This window comes from Atractosteus spatula, chromosome 19 (genome assembly GCF_055471065.1).
Source record: "Atractosteus spatula isolate fAtrSpa1 chromosome 19, fAtrSpa1.hap1, whole genome shotgun sequence".
NCBI lineage: Eukaryota > Metazoa > Chordata > Actinopteri > Semionotiformes > Lepisosteidae > Atractosteus > Atractosteus spatula.
In genome coordinates this window covers 514,392-529,328 of record NC_142724.1, presented here as the reverse complement: position 1 = coordinate 529,328, position 14,937 = coordinate 514,392, and the positions used below count along the sequence as shown (strand labels likewise).

The 14,937-nt window shown below is 43.1% G+C and overlaps 1 protein-coding gene across 1 annotated transcript; it reads left to right on the top strand.

The window, feature by feature from the left end:
- Nucleotides 1–9,161: 9,161 nt before the first annotated feature.
- On the top strand, nucleotides 9,162–10,969 carry abraa (actin binding Rho activating protein a). The gene is made up of 2 exons (XM_088937780.1): nucleotides 9,162–9,701; nucleotides 10,150–10,969. The coding sequence occupies exons 1-2, from the start codon at nucleotides 9,189–9,191 to the stop codon at nucleotides 10,585–10,587; spliced, it is 951 nt and encodes a 316-aa protein (XP_088793906.1). The 5' UTR covers nucleotides 9,162–9,188; the 3' UTR covers nucleotides 10,588–10,969.
- The last annotated feature ends 3,968 nt before the right edge of the window (nucleotides 10,970–14,937 follow it).

Here is a 14,937-nt window from a genome sequence, read left to right as displayed (position 1 = left end):
GGCAGCTCGTTGACCATGACACACCAGTGCAACACGTACTGCAATCACTCGCGATTGCCTGCTCACTACACAAGAACGGCATGGATTTTGCTCCCGATATTCTGAAAATAGACGTCAAACTGAGCACCAAAAAGCGTTTTTATTTGCTCACGTTGAAGAGAAATGAAAAGAACGAGATTTGCCGTAATGGGGCTGTGTCTAAGGCTGCTCTCCGTACGTGGGGTGGCGGATTACCCACAGGACACCGAGTCCCCTGCGCTTGCTCCTGAACAGCAGCCAGAGCACTCTGGAAATAAATCAAAATAAACGAGAGGCCCAGCCTGCCCTATTAATATGAGTTATGCCGAGTCTGCAGAGAAACATATTCAATGTTGTGAAGTAAGTGTTGATAATTTTCTCATGCAGAAACATATGTCTTCATTATTGCTTCAGTTGTGTGTAATGAGGATGCAGAAGTAGGTGTGTTATGATTGTCTGACAGAAGAAAAACAGATCAATGACCCTTGCAGGCTTGAGACAGACAAGGATTCCAGTTCTGTAAAGAGAAAAGAAACAGCAATAAACTGGAATTTTCACATATTTCTGCTTTATGACAAGAAAAAAAAACATTACATACTTATGCATTATAATTGCCAAATAACTAGAAATGCAAACGGATGTGTTAAGTAAGAAAATACAAAAACGTCTATATTGCTTTATTTCCTAGATTTTGATAAAGAGCTTTTAATTAGTCGTCTTCCTTAGTCAGAACAGTTTAAAAAGCTTTATATTAAATTCCTTCTCAGAAGCCAAGTCAAATACAGGTACTAGAAAAGTTCTAAATGTTGAAAACATTTTGGTGACACAAAAACTATTTGGTGTCTTGATTCTGGAAGGGTGCTCATATGCTTTCAAGAAGTTAACAAAACATTGGATTGTGCAATGAAGTCAAGCCCTGTTGATCTTGGGAACATGACTAAAGCCAATCCTAAAACTGTATTATTTTTATTTTAAACAAAGTAGGTGTGTCTTCAAATATGCATCTCCATACTTCAGGTGTAGTTGACTGTATGGCAATACAATGCTGTTATATATTCATTTGTCGCTTCGTAAGTGCAAATCTGCAAAGCTGATATGTTCAAACAATTGTAAAAAGGTACAAAAAAAATTCATTTGTATACTTTTACAATGTCACACATCAAAGATCGTACATCAACAGCTCCCATGAAACTATCAGCTTCAGTCCCAGCCAACTGCATCTGCTTTTGAACTTCATTGCTGTCAGGCAAAGTGTTACTAGCTCTTACAACACACTTTGGCTTCAGCAAGATCTGCTATCGGAATATCGTCACTGACTTGGAAAAACTTGGACAACGTCACAGTTTTGCATTACGGATCAAATGTCACTATTCCTGGGATAGCTTGCTTAGGGAAGTAGTTATATTGATTGCATCTTTCCAGAACTCTTATTGTCCCAAATTCTTCAGTTTTCTTCCCATATTGGATAATTTAACAAAAGAAGTATTGACCAAAATCTCTTTAATTTTATTACTTTTATTCTGAATAGTAACTGTCAGACTGCCTACATTAGGAAAGTATTTGTTCATGAGGCCATCGTTATCAGGACTGTGCTTGCTCTAATCAGTGGCTAACTTCATGCTCTCCGAGCGGAGATTTAATTCACGAGCATAAAGATACAAATCTTGTTCCCTTTGTTGCCTTTTGTCAATCTGGCCAAACGAGAAAAGACAAAAGCAGATTTTGCTCAGAGCATCGGCAGGGCTGCAAAGTGAGAATAAACTACCTTTCCTCAGTCCTTATAAATGTCTGTAACAGATTTCTCACTCTGCAATACAGAACATAGGTTTGGCTTATTTGAGTTTTCTACCCTATTTTGGTGCTGTGGTACCCAAAAGCATTAGAATTGACTGATGTGGCCAAGCAACAGCTATCTCCTGTCACTCTTCAGTAAGACTGCGTCCAGGGCCCAGCAACACAGTGACCCTGCTGGGGACGACCACATCGAGGCGCCACTGCTACAGCTCGGCCAGGAGAGCAGACCTGCGGCTAGCGAGTGTGTGGGAGCTTCTCCACAAGCTCCTTCAGGAATGGGAAAACTCCCTCCTTAACCGGAGTGGAAAAACTACAAAGAATCTGGGGGTGAAATCTCACGCGGAATGAAGCCCTCCAGGTAAAATAAGGAATTCTGATTATCCAGACAATTCAAAACAAACAAATGCCAGAGTTTCAGTCTTCAACAGAAGTCAAGCGATATGTGACGAGGGACGCTCAGCTCCAAACAGAGACCCTTCACTTCATGTGCAGAAAGTGCAACTGTATCTAACTGGTTACAACTCAGACTGGTTGTAGATGAAGCAATTTAAACATAACCAAAACCCAGTATGTGTATCTGCTTAACATAACATAATAACTAATTAACATAATAAACTTATGCTGTTGAAAAAAAAATGGAAAATGAACAGAAAAGGTGGTTTCAGAAATAACCCTCAGGTAAGGTGTAGAAACACTTTGGAATTACTTGTGACTGATTTTGAATTACAATCATGATATAGTGACATATGTCTCTTGGAGATCAAAACAGTATCCGATTGCTATCATTATTAAGGTCTGGGTTTAAGATTGAACAGATTTCTTTTTGGATTGAGTGTGCTGCGATCTGAGACCAGTCGAATGGGGGATATTTGTCATAACTCGCCCCCTAGTGGAGAAAACCAGTAAGTATTCAGCTCTGCTTTTTGTCTTCAGGTGTCGCTGATATGATTTCATCAGCTCTGTTCATACACTAGTTGACTAGCACGTTAGTGCTGTATGTGCACACAGCGACATTAATACACCTAATCTTAATTATAAATGTTTCAGTATCAGAAACAAGATTTGTATTGTCTTCTAATTACTTTTTACAAATAAATCGTGTTTATGTTATTATTTTTAGCCGTGTTCTCTCGGATGAACGCGTTTTTCTGTAACCGTATTTTCCTCGTTTATGGCGCTAAAGCCTCTTTCTTCCAATCTCTTCTCTCTCCTCGGGCTCGGGTTGTTGGGCGACAAGGGCACTTTGTTTACCCTGCGTGGTCAGAATGTATGTAAAACTGTGCTGAAAAGCTTTGAGGGAAAAAAAAACTGTCTCTTAAGAAATGAAAAAGTGCCTATCTTCACAAGCCATCTCTGACCTGGATTTTTCTTTTTTTTTTCCTTCTGGCAATTTGCACTTCCCCTGGAGGCACTCAAACGAAAACTAGGTTGCGAGTTGTTTGTAAAGGGAGGGGGCTTCACCGAGCTCTTTTTTCCACTAAACCAGAAGCCTCGCTTCGGTCTTCTTCCCACATTGCTCTCCTAGTCTCCTGACACCTCCCGAGAGCGGGGCTAGTTAGTACCCCAGCGGTCTGCCGCTAATCTCTGGAGACCCGGCCGAACAAGCCTTCCCAAGCCCTGGTGTCAGGTTACTTGTCTCCATGGCAACCCTGCGCACACCTGTCGCATTTCACAGGTTTTAGGCAAGGGGAGTTGCTTCGCCATGAGTTCATTATTTTCAGCACTGGGGAAGAACATGATGGTCTATTTATATCTAATGTCTCACCTCATTAAAACTAAAAAGTCATGCTGCACTGTAAAAATAGGAGCATCCGCACAGCTGCTTTAATAATAGTTCTCAGTGAGCAACTTCGCATATTTGGGTTCAGGAGATCGGGTTGTGTGTTGAGGTTACACATGCGCGTTGCTGAAAGGCGGTCATGCTGTTCCGTTTGTATTTACATACTCATGCTACTGGTTAATTCAGTGACAAATATCAGAGGAAGAGTGAAAATTATATTACCTCTAGTTTACCTATTTGCTTTCGATATTTCAGTGTTGTTCTCAAAGGTTTTAGTTTGGAGCATGACATTTTTACAGATTTTTTTTCTGTCAGTTACATTCAGTGACAGTAAAAGTCCACTCTCTTTTTTGAGGAGCACAAATGCTGCTTTCCAGTTCAATCTGAAAATTACAGCCTTAATTTAATTCTTCTGTCTATTACTGTGGTGTCCAGGTAAAATAGCTGAATCTACTAAAATAATATTTTATTTACATAAAATATATGTTAGAGAGCAAAAAAATACATCAAAAACAAGTAAAGCCTAAGAACTCCCACAACTGAGGAAACCCCTGGGGACAGTGTTTCTCTAAACAGATGTGAATTTCCAGAGCTGTAGCAGTAAATGCCAGGGACTAGAGTTCACCGAGTTCTGGAAGAAGGAGCACTACGAGCGCCTCAGCACCACGAGCGCCAGGCGTGCAGCCCTGTGCCTCCGAGTCCTGATCACAGCCTGAGAGGAGCAGGACCGCATGGGCACAGACCGTGGCTCAGGGTGCAAGTCATCAGCTCAGAGGGACCGAGTCATCCCAGGCCACATGCCTGTCCTGCAAAACAGAGTGAAGTGAGGATTTAGCCTGCCGCAGCGGTCTCAGGGTCTCGCGGTCTCGGGGTCTCGGAGCTGAGCAGGAACACCGCTGTCGTGCGTCGCGAGCCCAGCAGGCCAGGGTGATCCAGGTCACCCCACTCCCTTAGTCCGGCTTCAGCTGTGGGGCTACCAGCAGCTCCCCACACGCCTCGTTAACAGCTCTGTAGTGCAAGACATGGACCCCAGACACCAGAGGTCTCACAGCGTGTTGAGAAAGAAATTATAAAGGATAAAGGATATTATTTCAGGATCTGGGCTTGGCTTCCTTCCCCCAACATGGCCTGATGGGCTCGTGTGGAGCTGTGATTTGGGATTCGCGGGTTTTAACTGGAAGGGTTGCAGGTTCAGATTCTTGATGGGACACAGCTGTAGTACCCTTGAGCAGAGTTCTTCATGCAGACTGCTGCTGCTGTAAAACGCTCTGCTGTGTAAATGATTATGAATGCAAGTACTTTGACATAAAAGCATAAAATGCATAAATTAGTAATACTAATGAACTGCTCCTAACAAGCTTGGAGCCTTGAGCACCTTACGAACAGAGGTTTAATATGCAGAACGGTTCTTACGAACTGTGAGAAAGAATACAGTAACGTGCAGAAGCTCTGAGTTATTGCCATCATCCATTAATGACATTGTGAAATTAGCTGTCAGATTGCAGTTTTCTGTTCTAACTATCTGAGTCCAGCTTCTGGGCCTGGAGGACAAGGACTGGGCTCAGGGCATTCAAACTGGGACAAGAAAAATGTGAAAAACTGAAAACCTGATTTCTTAAAACACAGAAGCACAACAATCAGATTTCACATCCTGCTACACTCGGCAAACACATTCAAGCTACCAGATACTGTGACAGACAAGCATATGTGGAAACCAATAGCCATTATTATTATTCATATTTTCTAAGAAAATTCTGATTTATTGGTTTTTGTATTAGTATTTAGTAAATGGTGTTATTTAACAGAAGATTAGGGTGAGGTTGAATTCCAGTCTTGCATTTCAGCTTTCCTGCATGTAAATACTCCCTGGCTGCACAAAGCTCTGTGCACCTCCTGTCCAGCGCTCAGTGTTTCTGTCTCAACAGGGATTGGTGTCTGTCTCACTCGACGATTTGGTCTCGTCTGGGGATCAGGCATTCCTCACGCTTGCTGCTTCGGTCTTGTTGGGGACAGACGTGTCTCACACTCAAGAGTTTTGGTTTTTTCAAGGACAGGCGTGTCTCACAGTCGGCAGTGCTAAACCTTTAACTTTCTCGTATTCGCCTCCTCCAAGCCAGAACGGCCTAATTTAAGCCTCAGTTTCTCAGCCAGGCAAGTTAACGCCAAGGTATTAAGTACACTATTCTTCTACTGTATATTAGTCAGTTCATTTCAATATAATTAGAATTTGACCAAACTTTATAATTATTTTGAATGTCACCTGCTAGGTGTTTGCCCAGTCTTGAATTTGATATAAATTGTTTGGAATTTAATTTCATGTTTACTAATCTTGGTATCATGTGCAGATATGTTTAATTTATTCAACATTATTATTACCACCAGAATCTAGATTATTGACATAAATTAAGAACAGCGGTCCCAGTACCCCTTAATTACATCACCCTAGTCGGAGCGTTCAAATATTTTGAAACTGTTGATCTGCCAAATTAATATCTCTTCCTAGTTAAACCAAAAAAGCTGCTGGATTTACTGCACAATTAAACTTCTGGACACAAATTATCGCCTTAACTTAAGCTAAAATCAAATAACTGGGAAAAAGCTCTTAAAGAACAGAGTGGAAAAGCCTGACAAGTTGAGTGTTTGACTTAAGAGAACACCTTCAATGCATCTCTGCAAACACCCTGACATCAGAGAGACGTGTTTTAAAGAGGCTGCAGATAAATTACAAGCACAATGCAGATCAACTCCTGGGGCTATTTGCCAGGTGCAGTGTTTAATTTAATAATCATTGTTTAGCATTCATGCTTACATTAGGAACTGTTCAGATGTTTCTGGAATGCCTTGGAAGATGTCATAAACACATTCTTACAGTACTAAAATAACCCTTTCACCATTAAAACATAATGCAGATCTCTTTGTCCCATTTTAATTCAATGGTTAAATCCCTAAAAATTACTTATAATTGTAAAGGCAATCATTTGATATTGTTTTTTTTAATAAGACATCTACGATACATATTACGCAGCTTCATTGCATAGCAGCTCACATACTGTTTCTAATCTATCTTTAAATCAGTCTCTGGCATTCGAACGCCTTGACAGGTGAGTTCACCCTGTGCCGTGAAGTGATTCAGTCATGTTAGAAGGAGTCATTACCTGAGTCACTGTGAGAATGCGTCACGGCACAAACTGCTAGATTTCTAACGCTCTGAATTACACACCTCCAAGCCCCTCCTCCTCCTCAGGACTGGCGTCAGCTCGAACAGACGCCCAGCACAGCGCTCTCAAGCTCCCTGAGCTGCTGCTGCATGAAATCTATTAATACTGGAGCCTTAGTCACACAGATGTGAAGCAAAGACATTGAGAAGACAGAATGAAGCTGTTGCATCTTGTGTTTGAACTGCGGCCAGGCTTAAATGCACAGCTATTGATGTATTGATCAGTTTAATTGCTTCAGAGCCTGGCAGTAATACGGTTAATGCATCCCCCCAAAAGACAAAAATGTTGCCAGGCCAACGCAATCTCACATCTCATTCCCCTCAGGCTTATTAAGTTATAGAAGCTTCCAGCTGACAACTGACAAAGAATCTGGTATATAAGAAACTGACAGATAGATTTTTAAAATATTATTACATTCCAAAAATAGTATGAAGACATTTCATTGGGATAGGAAGGAGAATTCGAGCTGTTAGATTATCTTACTTTGCTGGTTCTGTCTGAGTCCATGTGTAGAACACTCTGCTATCTTCAGTATCAGAAAGAGCAGGAGCTTAATCTTCCTCGAGAAATTCCTGTGGTTTGGATTCTGTCGTAAGGCATGAAAGGCTTACTTTATAAAGGTCAGAGGAATCCACACTGTCTAGAGTTTTACAGAAGGGTGTATGAAGAACTCCACTGCACTAAGACCCCAAACATAAGAAAATAAGCATCTCTGAAGTACACAGAAGTAATCAGATGCTGAAGGGAGGTTTTTTTAATGTGAAGGCATTACCGCCATATACACAACTTATAAATAACAGTATTAGCAGAGCCTAAATTCCGAAAACCAAACACATGAGATCATTTGGAAAGTCTGTTAATAGGGATTGATGGTAGTGACTAGAACAGAGTGCATCAGGAAACCCTCAGGGCCAGAGCCCTGCCAGAACTAACCAACACACATCCACTGTGCTCACACTGGGTCAGAGTCACTGTCACTGACCAGATCACATTATCTACAGGCTTCCAGTGCTGGCCCTAGCCGCCCTGTCGACGATTCACGTGCATGTCGTGTGCGGACCATCTCACCACTTGCTTAAAGAAACATTGTAGAGCTGCTTGCTGATTTCTTCACATGGTCAGTCAAATGCTCAATCAGAAAATGCATTCTTCAGTATTTTGTGGTTTGCTTTAAAACCGCTTAAAACCAAACTATTGAAAACAACATGCTGTAAACTATCAACAGATCCTGAGAGGACTAAGAAAACTGTCAATGGCTTTTAGACCATGGGTGAAGCTGGCTAATTCCGTGAGCGCCACTGTCACTCTGTCTATACTGAGACAAACCCTCAGGCCAGCCGCCCTGCACCCAGAATGAGAGCGAACAAAGGCAGCCTGCTTCCTCCACACTGCCTCTGAACACACAGCTCCTGGATTTCTCCTTTCTTCTTGTAGCTGTGCTGATTGCCTTCATACTGCACGGGATTCCTTTAATCTCTTCCAAGTTTTTATGATTTTTGCAAATGAAAGATTCAACGAGAAATTAGAAACATAAAGCGTTGTTATTGTACTAACACACAAATACACAAGACACAGGGTCATTCAAGCTAAATCATGTTGTATTGTTGATCAACAAAATCCAGGCCTTTCCATGCGAGAAGCACGGGGACTGGGCCTGAGGACCAGGGTTCTCCAGGACCCTGACGGTGCTCCCAAAATATCTCCCAATCACGGGCATCAGCCCAGCACAGCCCGGCTCCCGGAGCTCTGACCAGGAAACAGGACCAGCCTGTGTGGGACTGAGGAGGCCACAGCTGGGACAGGAGCACTTCCACACCAACACAAGCCCTGGTCCTGCGTGGGAGCAGTCCAGCCAGCGCTCCTGATATCCGCTTGCTTTAATCGTCTTCTTGATAATCACTTTTAATTTTAAATTTAACAATATAGCCTTTCCAAGATAGGCTGATTGACATAACAAGCTGCAATCAATAAAACTTTAATTCAAAGTGTCTGGTTTCAGGAGAGGTTTCATACGTTTCCCATTAACCTAAATATTTATCCAATAAAACAACAACTCCTATTAGAATTTCTGCTCTATTCCTGTACAGGATACAAAAGACTTCTGATTGTCTTGCTTAAAAATAGACAAGGTTTTCCAAAATTGTCTGGAAGCCGTGTCACCGGGGAGAGCAGCTCTGGCATCATGTGCCGGGAATAAAACAAGCACTCACTCCGTACGGACCACCTGCTCCGGAGAGATCCGAGGGGAAAATTCCATCTGTCTCTGGGGTCACAGGCATGCCGTGTGCTTCAGGAATGCCGCATGTGACCCTCCTCCCCTATAAAAGGCTGATCCCCTCCTCAGGCAGAGGCAGAGCGTTCGTCCTGCCGGGCCGGAGATGGGCATGGCCACGGCAGCGCGGGAACCCCGCTGCGCCTCCGCGGTGAGCAGCCTGGCCCGCAGCTGGCAGAGCTGGGCCTCCCAGCACGCGGGCAGGCAGGGGGCCGCCCCCCCCGGCTGGGTGCCCAGCTCCCTGATCCAGGACGAAAGCCACAGGGCGATGGCCGGCGGGCTGAGGCCCCCTGTGAGCGCCGGGGCGCAGGCAGAGCCCCGGGGCCCCGTGTGCGCTGGCAAGGGGGCCCCCAGCGCCGGAGCAGCCGCCAGCTGTGGGAGCCAGCGGGTCAGGGCCCTCGCCGAGCAGGGGGGGCCCGGAGACGGGGAGTGCTCCCTGGGCGAGTGGTTGCCGGCGTGGGGGCGGAGGGACCGCAGGCTGGGCTCCCGGAGCAGCAGCCTGGACACCCAGGACAGCGGCCTGGGCGAGGAGGGGCTGAGCGACACCGACGCCGATGGCAGGACAGGGGACAGGCCGCCCAGCCAGACCGGCCAGACCAGGAACAAGGACCGGCCGAAGGTGGAGTACTGGTCCTCGACGGAAAACTGTGGTCTTTCACTTCTAAAAGCCTGATACACCTGTGGATTATTGAAGTGTTTTCTCCTCTATTTCTTTTTCTTTCACTGCAAAACAGCACAGAAGTTAAAGGCCTGGAAATATATCAAATCAAACCAGTTTATGGTTTTCATCCTTTAAGCTATTTTTTAGCCTTTTAGAGATGTGCCAGCTTAAATGTTTGGTGGAAATAGCTTTGTGTTGAGGTCTTCAGATTCTACATTACATTTAAAATTAGGAAAATATGTAAAAGTTGTGTTAATTTCCTGATATCCCGAACGTGAAGAAACTCACTAACCAAGACTCGTTTGTTGTCCAGTGACATGCTGTCCTGCCCCTGTGCTGTCCAGTAAGGTGCTGTCCTGTCCCTGTGCTGTCCAGTAAGGCGCTGTCTTGTCCCTCTGCTGTCCAGATCCAGGTGGTCACTCTCAGGGATCTGAGGAGCAGGTGGCAGGTGTGGTCCGAGCAGCACCTGGAGCAGCAGAAGCTGAACCCCTTCAGCGAGGGGTTCGACTACGAGTACGCCATGGCCGTGCGGCTGCAGAAGGGCGACGAGGGCTACGGGCGGCCCAAGGAGGGCTCCCGGACGGCCGAGAGAGCCCAGCGCGCCCAGCGCCACATCCGCCGGGAGATGGAGGAGATGTGCTTCATCATCAGGGACCTGGGGGCGAGAGGTCCGGACGGCGGGGCTCGGGTCACCTTCGGCCGCCTCTTCGACCGGTACGTGAAGATCTCGGACAAAGTGGTGGGCATCCTGCTGCGCTGCCGCAAGCGCGGCATGGTGGCCTTCGAGGGGGAGATGCTGTGGAAGGGGCGTGACGACAGCGTCATCATCACCCTCCTGGGGTGAGCGGACTCGTCCCCCGCGGCTGCAGAAGAGACGGCGGAGACTGTACGAATACGCCACAGTAACTCTGGGTCTGGCAGATCCCCTGCCTGATGACTAGAAATCTGTCATTCTTTAGTGACGTTATTGCCTTTGGAAAAGGACTGCTAAATGTATTCTACTGGAAAATACTTTGTGTCATCGAAGGCATTCAGTCAGAAGTTTGTCGTGCCTCGTGTTTTGTATTAGCTAATTCACTCAATTTCTTTCACAGTGAAAGCATGTACTGTAAGACTTCTTAGAGAAGGGTGCTTTGTAAAACTGTTGTACTTTGTTGTAAAACTGTTTACATTCTAAAAAGTGTTGTATTTGGTCTGTGTTTAATACATTGTGGATATTCAAGAATTATTGACACTTGTGAAGATATTTATATATATTCATCAGTGTCCACTGCTACTCCCGATTTGTACATCCTTCTCTTTTCTAACTTTACCAGGATAACTGATAACATGTAGGTTCTCTTTTGTTTGGTATGTACTCTATATAACAAGAACATATTATTTTATCACTCAAACAAAATGTATAGGAGATTGAATGTCATATTTCTTGCAAGGAAGATGTGGTGTGTCTTATACTCAGCTGGCAGAGACTTTGGTCCCTCTGATCCTGAGCAGATCACTCCCCAGTGTCTGGCCTGGCTCTGAGTGCACCCAGTGAGCTGCTCCCACACCAGCCCCTCACTGCCGAGCCCAGGCTCTCCTGACCCCTGGCAGGCTGGAGTCGAGCGCTTGGAGCTGTCCCGGGGCTGAAGCACACGAGACCAGTTCCACACAAGAGCAGGCCCTTCAGAGCGGCGTAGACAGGCCTGCGCCCCCATCTGACCTCCTTCCCCTCTCACAAACCCTCCGTGCTGACCTGAGAAGAGCAGCACAAGGGAGCTGGACGGTGCCCTGGAGACACCAGCAGGGGCGCGCTGCACTCTGACCATAGGCCCTGGGGCCGACAGCAAGGTGGGCAAGTGTAAAATCAGAGGCAAAAGATACAGAAAAGACGCTGCCAGTGGGATCAATCAACCTTTTTTATTAACAGTTGTAATAGTTTAACAACGACATCAAATTGTGCATTATTCAACTGCAACATCATTGTAAAGAATTAAAATCTACACATAATAAATTATTCTTAATACATCTGTGTGGAAAAAAAGAAAAGATAAAACTTTGTTGCAGCCCACGGCTCTGTCAGGCCGAGGGCGCTGAAAGCGCTGTGGCGAGCTTCACGCCCGCAGGTGCGACTGATATGTACACTTCAGCAGGAAGGTGGCTTTGTTGGGGACCCCAAGACCCCTAATACTGGACACGGACAGAGCCTTTCCCCTGCCGGTTCCACGCGACAGGAGGCCCTCGGTCACGGCGCCCACCCAGGGTGGACAGAGTAAACATGGTGGGGCAATTTTCAGAAAAGAAAGTGGATTTTTCTTGCAACTACTGAACCTTCACCACACTATTTGCAGTTCATTTTTTTTAGATTCATTCATTTAATAAAAATAAAAACATCTGTTTTGGACTCCTGTGCGGATTAGAGCCAGTAGTTTTCTACAGTGGGGCACTCCCAGTTACAGGTACATATATATATGTTCATTCATAATATATTGTTTATCTTATGTGATTGACTCATAATTAAAGAGCAGTCCAGAATGGACAACCTGCTTCATCCTTGGCCAACCCACTTTTAACAATAGCTGAGGCCTCTGTTAAGTGAAGACTTCTTGTACTGCATTAACAGTGCTTTCAAATGCTAAAAAAATAAACTTCAGTCCATTAGCCTGAAGTACAAACAAATCCAATACACTCTGGCCAACCACCTTCAGGCTAATCGTTAATCAGTTTGATGAAATCGCTTATTATCAAAAATGTTACATTGTTACAACTCCTCCATTCTGATAAAGAACCTCTTTTTTCATTCAATGATGTTGTTTGATGGGTAAAAAAACAGGCATATCAATCATAAATCAGCCAGATTCATTTCAACAACATCTAAAACAGAAGTCTCAAAACAGTTTCTCTTTAATTTTCTGAGAGAAGATAAAATATATCTTAGTCTAACAAACAAACAGGAGACAGAATTTAGAACTAGCTATATTATGTATTGTTAAAATATTTTCAACATTAACATTTCTCTTTCAAATCTACTTTCAAAAGATTGAGGTTTAAATATTCCATGCTTTTTTTTTATAAATGAGGTCAGTCAATTGAAATACATTCAAAGGGTATAAATAATTTTGACAAAAACCTCCGTTTCAGTATGATTTTCTCATGCTAAATTACCCTTCATCAAACCTATGTAGAATACTGACAAAATGCATGTACAAGCAGGTTTCTGTGTAAGTGTAAGTCAAGGTGAAAGGCGTGACTGCAGATCTCCTATACACTCAGGTGCTGAGGTGACAGAGCAGTGTTTGAGAACCTTTGTTAGCACAGACTCAACTTAACAACAGTTTAAAAAAGCAATTGTTTGCACTTCAGTACATTTGTTTACAACGGTGTTGTCAAAACGCATCTGTGTGTGAGGCAACGGCGAATTGTTGCTTCGGCCCAGTTCATTTAATTTGGACATTCTGATAACAAAATTGTAAATGAATACAGTATGTTAAAAAGGTGCTGCCTTGGAGTTGAAGTTGAAATTTGGGGTAAAAGTCCAAATTAGCTGGTCCTTAAAAGATTCCTAGTGATTGAAAACAAAAAAAACAGTCTGTGGCACCATAAAATCAGAAGGAAGGTTGCAAGCCAGAGGGGGGCCGTAAAGCCCCTGTTGATCATTTGGTAGTTAAACAGGTAGCTAAGTGAAAGGTAGTTAAAGGTAAACCAAATGCGTGGAAATTCCAGTAAATTCCTGTTCTAATTTCTAACAATCAAGTATTGAGAACAAACATTAAACAATGCATTTTACAATACGATGCACTTAAAATGAGTTATTTTGTTATACTTAGAAAATAGCACTGAACTAACAGATTTTAACAACACATACTGTAAACATCTCTCAGTCATCTGCAACAGAGAATGAGATTTAAACCTAAACACGTGGAATTTACAGACAGTCATTTACTCAGAATGTAACTACATTTCTGCAGAGAGAATTTCTCTAGCACTACTCTTTATATCTTGTCTTCATGTGCATTGTTTCTCTAGAAGGGACGGGGGAACATCAGTGTGCTTCAAACTGGTATTAAATAACAGGAAAGGGGCTACTTGCCCCATTAGGAAATCCATTTTTTAAGACGTATAGAAATCTTGATGTTACATTACCAAGCCTGAACACTACAGTAAACATACAGTACATTGAGATCTTCCCTTATATTTCCACTATATTACAGTGTGTTATTTGGAAATGTTGTATTTCCCTATATCTTATTAATACATATAATATTTCATTTAAAGCTAGCATGTGTACCGCATGTAGTATTTAGAAAATGTCTTTCTGTGTTTGTCGTTGACAGGTTTTCGTAACGTGCTGTATGTATCAGGTACATTGTGACACTGGTGTGCTTCCTCCTCAAGCAGTCGAGCAGTCTGCCCTACACAGCTCTGTGTGGCACAACTCAGAACAGGCAGACAGCTGGGCGCCTGCCGGTTCCAACAGGGCACTAAAACTTATTGCTTTCAAAGAAAAGAAAATAAGCTCCGAACACATGAAGATACAAATAAAACACTCATAAATACATTAAATTCACAGAGCATTCTGTTCGAGTTTCAGCGCAGATCGTTTACACAACACAGTATATTATTACATGAACTGTGATGTTGTACTGAGAGAGATGCTTCTTTCTGTGTTCTATCTGTACAAAACCTTTGGCAAATATGAAAATGGATATATATATAGAAATGCTACATACTGTTTAGTTTTTTATCTGTATTTGTTTTAGAACAGCTTTATATTTATTAGCCATTTAACATTGAAGTTTCAGAAGCAAGATTCTTTAAATTCTTGTGTTTGGCTGTGAAGACTCAATTTCAAAGAAAGAATTTATCTTTATTTTGAAGTGTCTGATGTGTATTCCTGATACATGTATAATTACCTGTAATTACAATGTTATTACATATGTCACATGTCAAACATAATCCTGCCTAGAGCACAGAGCAATAAGCTCATTACAATCTATCTGCACAAAACAGCAACACATTAAACATGAATTTGATTTACGACATTTCATCATGAGCTTTGTTAATATATGCAAGTCTGCGATATTGTTTTTTATTAAAAATAAAAATAAGTGCACTCAGATGAAGTTTCAGTTTTAAGCATGTTACTGAAACACATAAATGGCTTCAGACATTTTCAAAATGCGGAGAAATGATCAGAATTCAAACATGCAGTCGG

What these genes read in the sequence shown, in the direction of transcription:
- abraa (XM_088937780.1), top strand. Translation starts at nt 9,189, where the DNA reads ATGGGCATGGCCACGGCAGCGCGGGAACCCCGCTGCGCCTCCGCGGTG. An exon ending in GGAACAAGGACCGGCCGAAG is followed by an intron (nt 9,702 to 10,149) that starts GTGGAGTACTGG and finishes TCTGCTGTCCAG; the next exon opens with ATCCAGGTGGTCACTCTCAG.